Here is a 15,913-nt window from a genome sequence, read left to right as displayed (position 1 = left end):
TTCTTTTCTTCCCGATGGATGACACGCGTGGCACGGTGCTGCTGCGGGGAGATTTGTTGCTCCCCGAGCTGTGGCGTTGTTCAAAATCCACCAGGAGCATGATCTGGCCCTTTATAGCCGTGCGTGAGAAGGAGGTGACTGTGGAGAGCTGCTGACTAATGCTTGCTCACGATACGACCTTTAAAAATAATCCCGATTCGGTGCAGTCACAGGAGGATGGGGTGTCTGCGAGTCCCTCGGCTCCCGCTTGCGGAGGCAGCGACACCAAAGCCCAAACCTGCGGCTCCGGCAACGTGTGCTGGCCCGCTCCCCGTCCGGCACTGCCAGGCGGTGGCTCACCGTGTGTCAGCACCTCCTGGGATCTCCCCGCTCATGTCACAGGTTTTGGGAATCCTGTCACCCGGGGTGAGGGCAGGCACGGGGTCGTGATTCACTTGGCTGTGGGCGAGGAGTGGGGCAGAGAGGGCAGGGGCAGCACAGCCCCATGGCACTGGGAGCGAAGGGACGGCTCAAACGGCAGCGGCAGGAGGGCAGCACCCGGACCACGCGCCGCAGACGGCTGTCACGTGCGGTGACCGACGCTGTGCGGGGCAGAGGTAATGGGAGGGGACAGCTGTGTGTGCACAACTTCCAATAAAGCCACCGGAGAGATATGACAGCCGCCACCTTGACGCCGGGATAAGGGTCAAAAGCATTTTCATTCCTACGTGTCGGTCGTGCACAGCAGGACTTCCTGGAGCCGGGGTGAAGGAGCAGCTGTCGCCCCACACCGAACCCCGCCGGCCTTGACACCCAGCGCTGGCACAGAGCTGTGCCACACCTGCTGATGGGGACGGCCGTGGGCCACGCACCGTGGTGGAGCTCTGCCCCGCTCCCCACGACGGGGATCCCAGTCAGGGAGTTCCAGGCGCCAATATGGAAAGGAAAAACCTTTTTCTTTTGGTTTCAGCTGCCCTCACTGGTTTCCCTGCCTCGCCCGGGAGAATCCCCACTGCACCAGGGAAAGGCAGTCTGCTGCATCTTGGAGCTGCCGGCAGCAGCGCAGGAGAGGCTGGGAACAGGCTGAAAACGCCCCGTACTGCACCCGCCAGCAGCGACGCTGCCCCAGCGCCCTTCCCACCTCCCGCAGCAAGCCCGGGCTTTGCAGAAGACCAAAAGATTTATGGATGTAACCGTAATATGCCACAAAGAGCGCATATGCCACAAAGCGCGGGAGGGAGACAAAGAGGGAGGTGGCGAGATGTAAAATGTGAAAACCTCAAAATGTCTATAGGTCAAAAAATACCCCACCAGTCCCTGTCAGACTGATCCTGCGGAGGGGGAAAAAATCTGGGGAGGGTTCAGCCCCGAGTTTTGGAGCAGAACGTGTCAGCCAGGCAGCGAGAAGAACGGCTGCTGGCAGGAGTGGCGGCGTACCACACCTGGAGCCTATCGCCCTAACCTCCTCCCCAAAAGCTTGACATAACACTGCATGAAAAGCTGCTCGATCCACGTCGTGCAGCACCAGGAAGCACAGCACCCAGTCCAGCCGGCGGCCACCCTGCCGTGCCCGACCGCCTTTTGATGCGATGGCAAATAACGTCGGTATTAGTCAGAAACGAGCGACTGCAAACATTTTATAGCGAAAACGGATGGCAAGCCCTGCATGGGCAGCGGCGGGGGAAAGGCTGGGTGGAGCAGCGGGGCTTCCTCGCAGAGACGCCCCTGAATATTGTTGAATATTCATGGGCAACGCAGCCCCCGCGTGCGTGCGGCGGAGATAATGCTTGGCTCACAGCTGGCAGCAGCGATCTTCCAGCCGGCTCCAAAGCGACACCCAGGGTGACACGGAGCCCCACCCTGATACCACCGCTCCACCCTGATACCGACGGAGGGTTGTACCGGGGCGCGCGGCGGCGCCGGGCTGCATGGCGGGGGACGTCGGGCAGCGGCGCGGTGTCGCTGCGTGCTGGCGGTACATCACAAGCCGTCAGCGTGCTGGCCAGCCAAGTGTCCAAGGACAGGGCAGGATGAGTCCTGGGGTACCACGGGAAGGTTGTGGAGGAACGCCGCTGACATCAGTGGCAGATTCTAGCTGGGAAGGACATACACTTCCCTTTTCCAGCTGGGATAACCCCCCCAGAAAATCTGACAGCTAAAATTATTTTGAGGATCGAGCAGAATCACCACTTGAATCAACGTGAAGATTTGTCCAACTAGAAGTTTTGTCAGCTAATACATTATTAAATAATAGATGAATGCATCACTTGGGAACATAGCGTTCCTATTGCATAGTCTATTTTCTATTTGTCTGGATCTCATGTTTATTTTTGTCCATGACAGGATTTGCTTGAAGGGCACTAACAGAATGTAACTAATGGCAGCATCTCAGCGAAACTTCAGAAATGAAACAGAAAACCAAGACAGCGCCAGCATTTCAAGGAAGCCGGATGGCTTCTCGCGTGGGCTGGCAGGCTGGGGCGCTGCTTCAGCTTCCCCACTGCTTCACCGCACGGCTGCCAAGGGAAAACTGCCTTTACTCTGCCCGTTTGGGGCAGGCTGAGGTGTGGAATCGGAGCTCGGGAAACCGAGACCCGCCTTCGTGGCAGGTCCCGGGTCCTGTGCCAGCGCCCGGCTGTGCGGGAGCTAAGGTCGAACCAGAGCTGCTGGAATTCTGCCCTTTGGCCTTCTGTTTGCAAAAGGGGTTGATGCTCCGGGTTTTTCACTTTCTTTCTTTCCTAACTACTGCTCCATCAGCACCAGCGTCAGACAGTTCATGATGGTGACTGTAGCTCAGGTTTTGGGACAATATTTCTAGGGTACGATTTGAACACAGGTACAAGAACGCGGATTGAAAGCAGCAGAAATGGGAGAAAGTTTGGCAAACGTTCGGGTGCTTTGAGGATCTTTATGTCGGGAAACATTGCAGCATCTCATGGTGATGAGTAGAAGAAAGTAAAACTGGGAACTGAGAAGTGACGTTAACAGCAGAAGAAAAAAAGCCACAGAACTGCTGGGGCACTCGTCACTTCCAGCCAACGCTGCCGACAGGTCCCCACAGAAGCACGCAGAGATAAGAGGCATAACCTGCCCTGCCAGGCAACGCTGGCTGCTGCAGGAAGACCCAAGGGCACGGCGCAGCGACTTCAGACAAAAAGAAATGCAAAGACAGCCCAGGGAAATGCATCCATCTTCTATCACGAACCTATTTTAGTTCTCAGTGTGACTGGAGCACAGAATAGCACAGCTCCCGAAACGCATTCGTTCCGGAGGTGAACTGCAGCAGCTCCCCACGGCAGCTGAAACAGCGTCTCGTTAACTGGAACCACTGCCAGCGTTCCGTACGGCTGCAGCATCTCGCCAAGCACGACCCTGGTCAGCTGAACCTGCCTGAAGGCCGGTGAGACACATCCTACTGAAGAACGAACGAACATATCTAACCTCTCCATCTTAAGTGCAAGGCATGTTCTTAAAACGACCCTCTCTGCCATAAATAAAGAGCAGCATGTACATAAAAAGAAAAAAGCCAAACCACCCTTTTCTTCGCAAAACCACTCGCACACAATGCTCCCCCCAGGGAGAGCGTGAGGGAAGAACGAACTGCACATAGGCAGAGGGTCGTTACGTTGTTCTAACACGCTTCTGGGATGTGCTCAGATACTGCGCCGACGGGCGGCTGAGCAGCTCCGATAGCATTAACCTCAGGATGCTTCTGCTGGGCAGAACGAGGGGCGGCTAAACCTCTCCCCAAATTAGAAACACAGCTGAAGACGTCAGCGTGAGCGCTACAAAACCCAGCCCTGAAACAATTTGGGAAGTGGCAGAGAGCAGCAGTTCCCCTGCCAGCGCCCAGGATGGGGTGCAGGCCACCCCGTGCCGCCAAGGAGCCCCTGGATGACATCGCTCTGCCCGCTCCAGGCCAGGCCACCGTGCTCCGTGGCCCCTCCTGGTTTAAGGATCTTTGGGGAAGGGTGAGGGATGTCCCAAGCCTTAGAAGGTCAACACAAACATTTCCTTGTACGTTTAATGTGAAAGAATTTTTAAACGCAAGCACTACTGGTAAAGAGCGCTCCCAGGCTGGTGGCCCTCTCACAGAAGCAAACTGGAAGCCTTAAGTCCATGAACATGTTGCTGCATTAAAAATACCACCTGCTAATTACACCCTGGGAGGAGGGCTGTGCACAGTCAGCATTCACACACTTCCCATCTTTCTCTAGAAGCTGCTCATTTTGTTCCCCATCAGAACCCCACCTGACAATCTAAAGCCAGCTGCCTGCTGCATGCAGCGGGTCCAGCCTCCTCAGGCAGCTGAGGAGCAGGATACAAAGCCAGAAACCTGGAACTGATAAATATTCCCAAGTTCCACCGACTACCTCGCACACTAATCCCACAGCGTACGCTGTCCCCAGTCAGCTTTCTGTCTGTCCTTTCCCCTCGGTAGCTGATGCTGAAGGTTACTCGTCCCAGTCCCACACCGCTCCCTCCGCACCGCGCCACTGCAAGAGGAAGCACCTGCCGGCAGAGCCACAATCCTTCTGCAAATCAAACACAGGGATTAAAAAAGGGAACGCGGCCGTGTGTGGCACATGATGTCATCGCAGCCCTTGGCTGCCTTTCCCCTAAGGCAAACATCCCGAGGGGAGTTGTCACCGTTTTGAGACCAAACCCGGCGGGGCAGCAGCAGGCCAGGAGCCCCAGCCGGCTGGTGGGGCCACCCCGACCTCTGCCGGGGAGTCGCGACAGCGCGTCGCAACAGCCACAGCTCGGCTGCATGCCGGCAAGAGGAGGGATGCGGCTTTGGCACCTTGGCAGCTCACGCTGTGCCCCGCTTGGGATGATTTAGGGCTGCTCAGCGACGGCGAGGCTGGTTACACTCGTAGCAGAGCACCAAGCACCGCTCCCCAGGGAACACCTTGACGATAGTCCAACCACAAGAACTACTGAGTAATTAACAAAATAACTAGATGCTGTACTTCGGCGGGGAAGAGGTGCCCCAGCTGCTGAGGGCGATGGATACACAACTCCCCTTCCCAGCAGCATCTCTTTCCGATACAGCTTGTCACAACCTCCTCCCCACCTGGGTACCACCAGCAAAGGAATTAAACCACCAGCCCAACCAGCGTGGCAGATTTAATCTGAACACACATCTCTGCGTTTAGCTGCAGCTCATCATCTCCTGGATACAGAACAAAGGAGCCCCTGGGCTGCCCGGGAGCTGTGGCTGCACCCCAGCCTTGCCGCAGTGTGACGGTGACACCTCCATGCAAAGCGCCAGCTCCCAGCCCCACCATTTCAAGCCAGCCATAAAACCTGTGTCGTTACCAACCCCCAGCCAGGATGCGGAACACCCCAGGGTGAAGCTCTGGCTGGTTTGGGGTGGGAAGTGCTTAGGAGCTCGCCCCTCAGGAGGGAAGTCAAGCCAGCATCACCAACTATGGTCACCTAGGACCAACATGTGCCACCAGCGCCAGATGCCCAGCCTTCTGCCAGGGTGAGAGATGGCAACACCATGGCAGCAGCCACCCGCACTGAGAGCGGCGCCCGAGCAGTCAGCGCTGGTGTCACAGCGAGACACAGCGGTGTCCTCTCGCCCCGTACTGCAGAGCGTGTTTTATTTGAACAGTTGTGCCACGAGACCCAAGCGTGCGTTTCACAATGCCAAGGTACACAGCAGGTACTCAAGTTAAATACCGAACAACAAGTTGTAACCAAAACTTTAATCCCAAGGATCTCACAAAAGACATTTTACAAGTGACATGAAAATTCTTGTACAGTAAAGAAATGTTTAATTCTTAACTTTTACAATGTACCATTACACACTCAACACATCCACTCCAGCTGCAGTGCTGCTGTGTATTTGGTCTATTCGGAGGTTCTGGAATAGATGGTCTGTCAACAATCACCTACGCAAGTACTCTAAAGTACAAAATTAACTGACCCTACCACTAAAAAAAATTGTATTTCACATGATATAAAGTAGCTCTGTTCCAGGTAATGGAAGTCAGAACTAGAGCTCTGGCTAAAACTGCAGCCCAGCCATTCCCCTCGCACACCACTGGCTTGACATTCCCGACTAGCTCAGAGAACTGTACTACAAAGCATCTACATCTCCCCCTGCATGACTAGCACCGCTCACAGCCACGCTTCTGCAATGAGCATGTCTCCATCGCGTGCCTCCTCCCAAGAGCTGAATCCCAGCACAACACAGCCCAAGCACATCAACACCAGAAGCATTCTTCTATCTACGCAAGACAAACTGCTCACCATTCAGCACAAACACAAAATTATGTATAATGGTATATTGTAAAGCGATTAATATTACAAATCATATGTTCTGCTCAGAACCATATACAGATTCACATCTTTACATTTGCCACCTGTTACAAGATACAAGGAACAAAGCAAGTTCAACAGCTAAAACATCTTAAAAATGCACCTAGCTTTATGAAGTTTCAAAACAAAACAATGTTCTGTACATACTCCTCCTGTCCTCAGATCTAATGACTTCCTGTACACAGCTCCTCATACTCCTATTTCCTCTCGTTTGACCTGGAGCGACTGAAGAAGAACAGACACATTAGTACCCAGGTGCCAAGAGCAGCAGATTTTGCTTTAACACACAGCCCTCCCCCCCAGCCCAAATCAGTGATTATGTTTATGCATTTTAAAACCACTGTTCATTTAATAAATTAAATAAATTTAAATAAAGTATTTAATTTTTCAAGGTGAAGAACCTCGTAAGACACTAGAGACAGCTCCCCACCACAGCCTTCTTCAGTATCACCCCAGACACCAAATCATTTTTAGGCATTTGCTCAAAACACCGACAGGCTCATCCTACCTGCGAGACCTGGAGAAGGAACGAGAAGGCTTGTGATTCCTCTCCCGTGAGAGTGATCGCTCTCTTCTTCTGTCTCTGGAGAGGGACCTGTTCAAGATCACAATGCCAAAATGATTACAGTGTCAAAGCTAAATTGGGTTGAACAAAGCTATCGGAACAGCGTCCCTTCAGGGAGTTAAAAAGTTTTTAATTATTCATCTGGGGGAAACCCACTGAAGATCATGGCATTAGCCTTTCCTTCAGGTAAGAACAATCAGTTGAGCCATACAACACAGCTTAAGTTGTGCTGCAAACAGGCATCTATCTCTCCCTCTGCAGCTGTGTACAGCTGCTCGCTCAGACGGCGAGCAACAGTGCCTCTGCTGACACTGTGCCCACATGCGCTTACGCACCCCTGACAGTAACGCAGCACTATGCTACAGGAACGTAAAGATCGCCTCCAAACTCTGCGAGCTTCAAAAAGCCTAACACAGAACTGCGTTACAGTGCTGGGCCATTACCACCTGGCATTCTACAGCCCACGACAGCAGAATGCGCTCACTGTGTTTCTTATCTGCTTGTGGCTCCCAGCATCTGGGGGAGTGTAGCACCTTAACACAGAAGTTTTGGGAAAAACTGACAGGAACGCTGGGAAGCTGCAGAACAAAAAAAACCCCATAAGTGCTTCCATTCTTGACATCCTTCAACTGATAACCCTGGAACCTAAAATAGCTGTGTAAATATATGAACTCCAATCAAGCAATGACAGAAGCAAACCCATTACCTCCCTTTTACTGGGTTACAGCGCTTGCCCTGGAGTCTCTGAACGCATACAGCCCAAACATTCAGCTGTTCCTGTTTGGTTTTAAACCTCCTGGACAAAACGGCCCATGCAGTAATTAACAGATGCATACCTGCTGCGGCTGCGAGAAAAGCTTCTCCTTCGTGGTGATCTAGAACCAGAAAAAGAAATGTGAGGCTTTTTATCAATTCTTTTAGCATTAATGGGGTGAGGCATTTCCCAACTTGTCAAACTCACTGTTGGGCCCAGGGAACGTGCCAAGAATAACTGGCATCCATCATCCAGTAAAAGGCATGGAAAGATTAGGCAGTAAAACCAAGCTCAGTGTGAACAGCACGTTTCCAACCATGAATTCACTTTAACTAAGAATGCTTCATAGCAGAGTTGTCCAATGCAACACTTTCCATTTCAACTAAATACACTGCCCAGAACACCACACCAAAGTCCCACAAGTGGTTCCAAAAAAAAAAAATAGCACAGACCAAATGTTTTGGAACCCATGCAAGCCAAAAAGGTCCATAACACGACATAAAAGAGATACCAAGTGGAAAAAAGTGAAAATGCGCTCAGTGTAAATATTGATAATGCCATTAAGTGCGCTACATTAGAACTGCATATTGTGATTGTCATTTTTAATGCCATAGAGTGTGTTTAGACTATTTTCTTAAAGAATAAAAATTAAAAAATAAAAAAATAATAACCTTAGCTCGGCCCAGTTCATCCCAAAAAGTAAATGTTTTAAGTTTTGAAAACTGTTAGTAAAACCATTTAAAGGTGATAGGATTTTTCTGGCAAGGAAAAGCTAAGTTTGTTAGAGCTTTATTAAAAATTTAGTTTGGCATCTCACATGCAAATATACTGGTTTTTACGTTATTCAGTGTAAGAGCTTCCGTATCACCCTTAAAAGTTTTCTCAAGCAACATATGTACGTTACCACTCAATTATGCACAGCCAGCCTTTGATTGAGAAAAGTAATTACTTATAAGCCGCTTACTCCTTATTTTAACCAGCAGTAAACTGTATAAGCAGGAAAAACTTACTAGTTTTTGGTTTCAACAAGCTAGAAATGGTGAGGTGAGGCTGCCGGACTGACTGCCAAGAAGAATTTGCTGAAAAGGTTTTGCCAGATGTTGCGTTGTATTTAGTTGGTTGGCGAAGGGGGTGTTGTGGATTTTTCCTGCTTTTTTGTTAGCCGAAGGCTGCTGCTGTAGTTGTTGTGAAGACATTTGGTAAATAAACAGCTGAGCTGATTGGCCGGGAATGTGTGGGCGGTCGAGGTGGCTGCTGCCGATTTGGTTAAGGTTGGAGAGAAGGCTGAGAGAAAACAGCATGCTCGGGAACCAAAGGGCGGTGCAACCTGACGACTGGCCATGCCTGGGTCATGTGAAACGACACCAGCCAAGCTGAATGGGGCGCGCTGGTCACATGACGCTGAAAGGGCTAGTTGACTGGCTAATGCAGACTCAGAGGGTGGTGAGAAGAGACATGATGGTGACTCTGTAACGGGTTCATTTTTATTAATAGATGGACCAAAAAGCATAAAAAAAATGAAAAACAAGCCATCAGTACAACCATCTATTAGCTAACAAATACTCCTAATGTGTTATTTTTCAACAGCAAAAGGGTAAGCTCGAAACCCTGACTCGTGAGGACTTCACTCACCTGCAACAGGTAAATTCAGTCCTGCAAAAACCACGTTGCAGACTTAAACCGCCAGACAAGCTAGTCTGGGTCCAAGAACGTGTCAGTTACCAAAAATCCTGCTCTATTTTAGAGCTCGGTTTGCAAACCTCAAGTGACAGGATCGTCACCCAATGTTCAATGTTTTAATTCCAAACTAACAGTGAAGCGTCAAGATTCTAGATGTTTAGAGCAACTGTTACTCGGTCTATTATTCAACAGCTGCCTACTTGGAAAGTATTTCAATTGCGCAAACAAAGCGGAGAAACACATCTGTATGGAAATGCTAAGCTGCCGTATGTCATGTTTTGCCATTATGGAATAAAGCAAAGGAACAGCCTAAGTTGAAGTATGGGGAAGAAAGGGAAAGTGTGACTAGAAGATGAGCAGATTTTAGGAGGAAGGAGGACAAGTCCAGGATAGAGGGCACTGACTACCAACTTGCACAGTGACCTAAGGACAAAAGCCAACATTCAACACAACTTAAGTTCACCTCGATTTTGTGGGGTTTGGGGTTTTTTGGTATTTTTTTCTTTGGTTTTTTTTTTTTAGCATTTGCCATCTCCAAATTGTGATCAGATAGATGAATGTTATCCATCAACATGCTTTTAAAAAGCCTGCTTCTAGGATGCTACGTGGTAACAGTGCCAACAGCTCTATGAGTGTACTTTGACCTAGGGTACCTGCGACGAGGAGGAGGACTTCTTCTGCGATAGTCATCTCGAGGACGCCTGCCCCAGGATGGAGGTGGACCACGGTTCCGACTCCGTTTCTCACCATTGGAGAGCTCCACTCTGACACGACACCCACAGAGGGTTCTGTGAAAAAAGACTGACATCCATTAGCATTTCCAGGGACAAGTCTGCATGCACAAGAAGCCCTATGGACTTGAGAGAGGCAAAAGGCACAGACAAGGGCAGAACCATTGTCTATACACATCAGTCAAAATACGCAGTAGTCAGTATAAAAAAAAAGTGGATTCCAGCACAACAAACAAAAGGTTTGGCCATTTTTGAAAGCTTGCCATGCCATTAAAAGCAGGCACAGAAGGAACCAAGCAGAGTCTCCCTGATCAGTTTTGCCTCTTTATAGCAACACCATCCTGGATTTAACTCACATGCACCACGAAGTCCAAGTCATGTCTAACTTAGAGTCCAACTCTAAAATGTAAAATTAACCATCCCAACACTATTCCTGCACTATGAAGAAACACTATCCTTGTATCACTGTACAAATAAACACTGCGTAACTAATGTGCCAAGTCCTTGGTTTCGCCAGCTGAAGCCTCCCAATTCAGACTATCACTACCCACACCTCCTGATTTTTCACCAGGCAAGCCAAACACACAAGAAGCTAATTTTACCTTCCATCTAGTTCTCTTACTGCATCAGCTGCATCTCGTGGATCTTCAAATTCCACAAAGGCAAAACCAGGAGGATTTCTTGCCACCCATACACTGCGCAGAGGTCCGTAGTAGCCAAAAGCTCGCTCTAATTCAGTTTTGTTGCCATTGTTTCCAAGGTTACCCACATAAACCTTGCAGTCCAGCGGACAAGAGTCACGATGCATTGCTAGGACAAAAAAAAAAAGCTCATGTACATTTAATATACAGCACGTGTTTATTCACTTACAAGGAATTAATGCTGTTGGTTGCTTTTTCCAGAAACTGAATTTGATAGAAACATTAAGCTGCGTGGAACTGGGGGTGGTGGGGAAGGCGTCTAAAACCAAACCAAACAACTAGCTGTTAGATCGTAAATCACTACTTTTAGGAATTTCGTTCACTTCTAAGGCCTCCCAACTTTGCAAGGGGGTGTTTCCCTGAGGCCCCCTCCCCGGCCCCCGGGTGAGGGCGCGGGCCGGGCCGCAGGGGGAGCGCTGCGCGGGAGAAGGGCTCCATTGTTCTCGGAGCGGGATCCAGGGGAAGCTGCACACGGCGGAGGAGGAAAAGCAGCGCCATCTCCGGCGGAGGCCAGGCCGGGAGCGCTCGGGGAATCCCTCCGGAGCGCTCCGCAGCGCGGCCTGAGGAAGCGGCGCTCCCGCCGAGCGGGGGGAAGGCGCCACACCACCCCCGCGGCACCGCCCGCCCGGCCGCGCCTCGCCTCACTGGCCACGCAGGAACGGCGGCGAGCGGCCTCTCCAAGGCAATCCGCGGCCTCCCCGCTCTCTCCCCGCCCGGTTTTCCTCAGCGTAGCGGCAGCCACCGCCCGCGGCCCAGCTTTACAAAATGGCGGCTGCTCTTTGTTTGCCGCCACCGGGCACCGCCGCTTCCATCCGCCCTGCCGGGGACCGAGACCGCGGGTGCCGCCTCCTCCCCCCCAGCCCTCCGAGGTGAAGATCCTCACCGATGCTAAGAGGGAGGGCGCGCGAAGGGAGCCCGCGCTAAATTCGTAGCCGACTCGACCCTCAACGAGACTCCCGCTCCGCTTTTCCTCACTGGACAAAATGGCGGCGGGCCCCTGCCCCGCCCGCCCTTATATACGGGCAGCCTCTCACACGTGACGCAGGCGGCAGCAAATCAGGAGGGCGCTGTTCGGCTGATTGACAGCTCGCCTCATCCCGCCGCCTCCGCGCGGGCCCGAACGGTCGGCGGGCGGGCATCGCCTCAGCGGCGGGAACATGGCGGCGGGGCGTGCTGCCGGCCCGACCTGCGCCTTACGGGCTGCTGACCGACCGAGGGCTCCAGGCCCCTGGCACCGGGAAACGGCAGCGCACCCAAGGAGCCCCTTTTGCTGCCTGAAAGGAAAAGGGAGGTTTTCTTTTCTCGTGGAGCCTCTCTGAGCCGGTGGGATGCATTCAGGCTATGTTTGTTAAGCATCATCCCCTCGTTGTTAGGGTTTTACACGTCTGAAAGCTTCAGTTCACTAGTAACCATTTTCCCCCATGAGCAGGGGTTTTAAATAAACACGTTGAGCAAAGCAGTGTTAACTCAATAGTTTTTGGTGAAATTTACATCTGGGCTTGGGCCTACTGAGGCGCCACAGAAGGAATTGATTATTTTTCAGCACTCGGTAGAAAACAGGGGGATTTGAACTGAGCAATTTTAGCCTCAGAGAGCACTGTCTGTGGTGTTTGCGCTTTACTAAACTCTCATTCATTTAGACAGGATATATGAGTTTTAAATAACTTGCTCCAGAAGGGTTGCCGTAAATACCAAGCCCCTGGTTCCGAGTTACCAGGCGACAGGAAAAACCCACCCAGGGCCGCCGCTACAGCAGCCTCCCCAAATAAATGTCCCTGGGCAGCCATGTCTGGAGGCTGTATTTAATCCTTTTTGACTTGTGCCAGACAAGACAAAATTACCTGTTCCAAGTATAATTAATAATACTTGCAGTGCTATTATATGCGATAAGACATTTTGAGTACAAATGAATGCACACGGATGGTGTTTTCCGAGCAGGAACTATGCAGAGCATGGGGTGCCCTCAGTCTGCTAGAATTGTACCGGCGTATAAAGAAAAAAATTATCAGAATTTAAGACAACCAGCTCATATAATTCATTAGAATCTTCCAAAATCTTTTGCAGCATCCCTCATTATTTTTAACAACTCTTTTCAGTAAAATCATCCCAAGGGTCAAAATTGGCCAAGGGACAGAAAACCAAGGATTTGGAGGTACTAGATACTCTACAGTATCTTTATCGTGTTATCTGACAGTTACCTGCTTTTAATTAAAGAAATATAACACATTGTAATCTAAATTAGCTGATGGTTAATGTCCTGAGGCAACACAAAGAAAGGAAATAATTGAAGCAGACGTGGGGCTGTTCAGCCATTTCACTTGATGATTTTTTTGGAGATGATGATCTCCCCTCCCTTCTCCGCTGGGGTTTACAACATTAACTAGACCCTGCCTCATACCACACAATGTACATTTGCAACAAGATTTAAGTTTTGCAACAATATTTAAATAAAAGAAACGAAAACACATCAAACATGAGTTAGAGAGCAACGTGGACTACCTTGTAATCTTAATAGATCTTTTAATTTCACACCAAAGTTACACCTGACATATGAAAATAATTACAGATGACAGACTTGATAACAAAGGATTTATTCAGAAGTAGGTTCTCCTCGTGCAAAGTAAACACAGTGTTCAGCACTCACCTAGGACTCACCTGTTCTGTTCAAGGAACTTCCTGCATGGGCTTAGGCCCAACACCATGCTTTGTAAATCACATAGCATAAAAAAACATGTAATCCAAATCCAATCCATTTTCAGTCTGCTTTTGGCATTATAAAGCAACTCAACGTGGCACATCACGGTGACAAAAGGCAGAGGTTAGAGGCAACTGCATCCAGCCAAAACCCCAACCTGTTTCTGCAGTCGGTTTTAGGATGCCCCAACACAGCCACACAACATTTCAGTAATTTGAAAAGTCAGCATTTTGATTGTGCTCTGAGAGATGATACCCTGACACAGCTCTGAGCAGCACTATATATGTGTACATACACCTAGATACGAAAGCTGCGCTGTGCTATGTTACTTTCTTCCTTATTCCAGGTTTCTAAGATAGTGTTTGAAAAATCCTGCTGCGTTGCAACTCTTTTGCTTTTGCAGTAAGAGAACACCAGTTGTGCCCAATATTTATGCGATGTACAGAACTCTGACATTCATCGGCTCTTCCGTACAAGGAAGGTGAGAACACTGACCTTACAAGCAAGACCAGCTCTAAACAGGTGGGCCAAGACTGGACTCAAAAGGCACCTAATGCCGGCACGCTGTACAGCGGAGCGCAGCTATCTATTTTATAACGTGGCCAGACCGGAATCCATGGCCAGACTGACAAGGAGGAAGGTATTATATTCAAGCTGCTATCATGGCTTCTGAGATTTAAATGTCACAAAAGAAAATGAGCCTATTCCAGCCATTATGATTTGGAAGAAACCTCAGCCACGTGAGCTAAATTTCAGGGATACTTCAGGAGAGAGACAATATTTACTGAAGAATATTTCTATCCGCAATAGGATCTCTTAGAGTTGCTCCTCAAGCAAAACTAGACATTAGCAAAAATACTTATTTACTGGCATGATTCTATCTGTGGAAAACGTCATTACACAAACACAACAGGAACTGGTTGAGGGGACAGGCCTTTACTTAGTCAGAAAACTGACAGCAGAGTCCTACCTCAGCTGGCTACTTGTGAAGGTCTTGTGGATTCACCCCATTTTCACATCCTGCCAACAGACTAATCTTGATGAAGGCTATTTTCTAACGAAGCAGTGACTTACACTTGCCTGATCTTTTGATACACTACGTTCAGCTTGCATAAGCTTATTCCCACCACAACGGCTCTTCTGTTTACAGGGTGCAAGTCCCTGTTCCTTATTCTTCCACTTTTAAAAATTATAAATTTTTACACTGTGAAGGCCTTCAGCTGTGCCTCAGACCTCAAGGGAGAGTGAAAGAACAGACGATAATTTATACATCACAGACCTAAACTAAGGCACACTCAGCACCCAGCGCAGGGGCACAGCATGTCCTCAAGGGCACTGGAGGACTAGTTTGCAAGAAGCCAGTTTACTTGAATGACACGTCATTGGGGGACTCTTAGTTCCTCAGCCTTCATCCCCACCTTTCCAGGCATGAGCCTTCTGCCATTGTTGGGGTCCCACTTCCTGCACCTTTCACACCTAAGGGCTGGGTGTTGATGGCCACCCCAGACCCTGTGCTGGGAGCCCCACGACCTTTGCGTGGTGGCAGGCTGATGCACCACTCTCCCTCAGGACCAGTACACCATTTGGAAGCACACCAGTGCAAGATCCAGCACACCAAGTGTAAGGTCCTGCACCTGTGTTGGGGCAACCCCCAGTTATCAATACGGACTGGGCAGAGGATGGATTGAGAGCAGCCCTGAGGAGAACTTGGGGTTGCTGGTAGATGAAAAGCCCAGCATGGCCCAAGAACGTGTGCTTGCAGCCCAGAAAGCCAAACGTATCCTGGGCTGCATCAAAGGAAACGTGGCCAGCAGGTCGAGGGAGGGGATTCTCCCTCTCTGCTCCGCTCTGGTGAGACCCTCCCTGCAGTATGGCATCTAGCTCTGGGGCCACGGACCTGCTGGAGCACGTCCAGAGGAGGCCACAAAGATGCTCAGAGAGCTGGGACACCTGTAAAGACAGGCTGGAAGAGTTGGGGTTGTTCAGCCTGGAGAAGAGCAGGCTCTGGGGAGACCTTACAGCAGCCTGCCAGTACCTAACGGGGCCGACAATAAAGCTGGGGAGGGACTTGTTACGGGGACATGTAGTGACAGGACAAGGGGTAATGGCTTTAAGTTAAAAGAGGGTAGATTTAGATTAGGTATTAGGAAGAAATTCTTTACTGCAAGGGCAGTGAGGCGCTGGCACAGGCTGGCCAGAGAGCTCTGGATGCCCCTGGACAGGGCTTGGAGCAACCTGGTCCAGCAGAAGGTGTCCCTTCTGGGGTTGGAACTAGATGCTTTTTTAGGTCCCTTCCAACCCAAAGCATCCTATCATTCTATAATTTGCCAGCACCATTAAAGAAGTAAGAAATCCAGCCCAGCTGCGTCCAATCTGGTCCTTTAAGAAACACCTTCTTGGTCCTACAGGTATTAGCAGCTGGGCACCCCTGCTAGCATAGAGCCTGGGGGACAAGACACCCGATTCTCAGGTAGC

The 15,913-nt window shown here is 50.2% G+C and overlaps 1 protein-coding gene across 1 annotated transcript; it reads right to left on the bottom strand.

Annotated features, from left to right (window-relative positions):
• Positions 1–5,681: 5,681 nt before the first annotated feature.
• On the bottom strand, positions 5,682–11,750 carry SRSF3 (serine and arginine rich splicing factor 3). Its single transcript, XM_056362051.1, has 6 exons — positions 11,627–11,750; positions 10,645–10,852; positions 9,965–10,099; positions 7,714–7,752; positions 6,821–6,907; positions 5,682–6,537 (listed from the first exon to the last, which is right to left on the bottom strand). The coding sequence occupies exons 2-6, from the start codon at positions 10,848–10,850 to the stop codon at positions 6,510–6,512; spliced, it is 495 nt and encodes a 164-aa protein (XP_056218026.1). The 5' UTR covers positions 10,851–10,852; positions 11,627–11,750; the 3' UTR covers positions 5,682–6,509.
• Positions 11,751–15,913: the final 4,163 nt, after the last annotated feature.

This window comes from Falco biarmicus, chromosome 16 (assembly GCF_023638135.1).
Source record: "Falco biarmicus isolate bFalBia1 chromosome 16, bFalBia1.pri, whole genome shotgun sequence".
Lineage (NCBI taxonomy): Eukaryota > Metazoa > Chordata > Aves > Falconiformes > Falconidae > Falco > Falco biarmicus.
Note: the sequence above shows the minus strand (reverse complement) of the source record. Positions and strands in the feature narration are given on the sequence as shown.

Excerpts from the sequence above, each read along its gene's own strand:
- SRSF3 (XM_056362051.1), bottom strand. The coding sequence starts at position 10,850 with ATGCATCGTGACTCTTGTCCGCTGGACTGCAAGGTTTATGTGGGTAAC. Across the intron at positions 7,753-9,964 it reads AGTCCTCCTCCTCGTCGCAG|ATCACCACGAAGGAGAAGCT; the intron begins GTACCCTAGGTC and ends TTCTGGTTCTAG. Across the intron at positions 6,908-7,713 it reads TTTTCTCGCAGCCGCAGCAG|GTCCCTCTCCAGAGACAGAA; the intron begins GTATGCATCTGT and ends GATCTTGAACAG.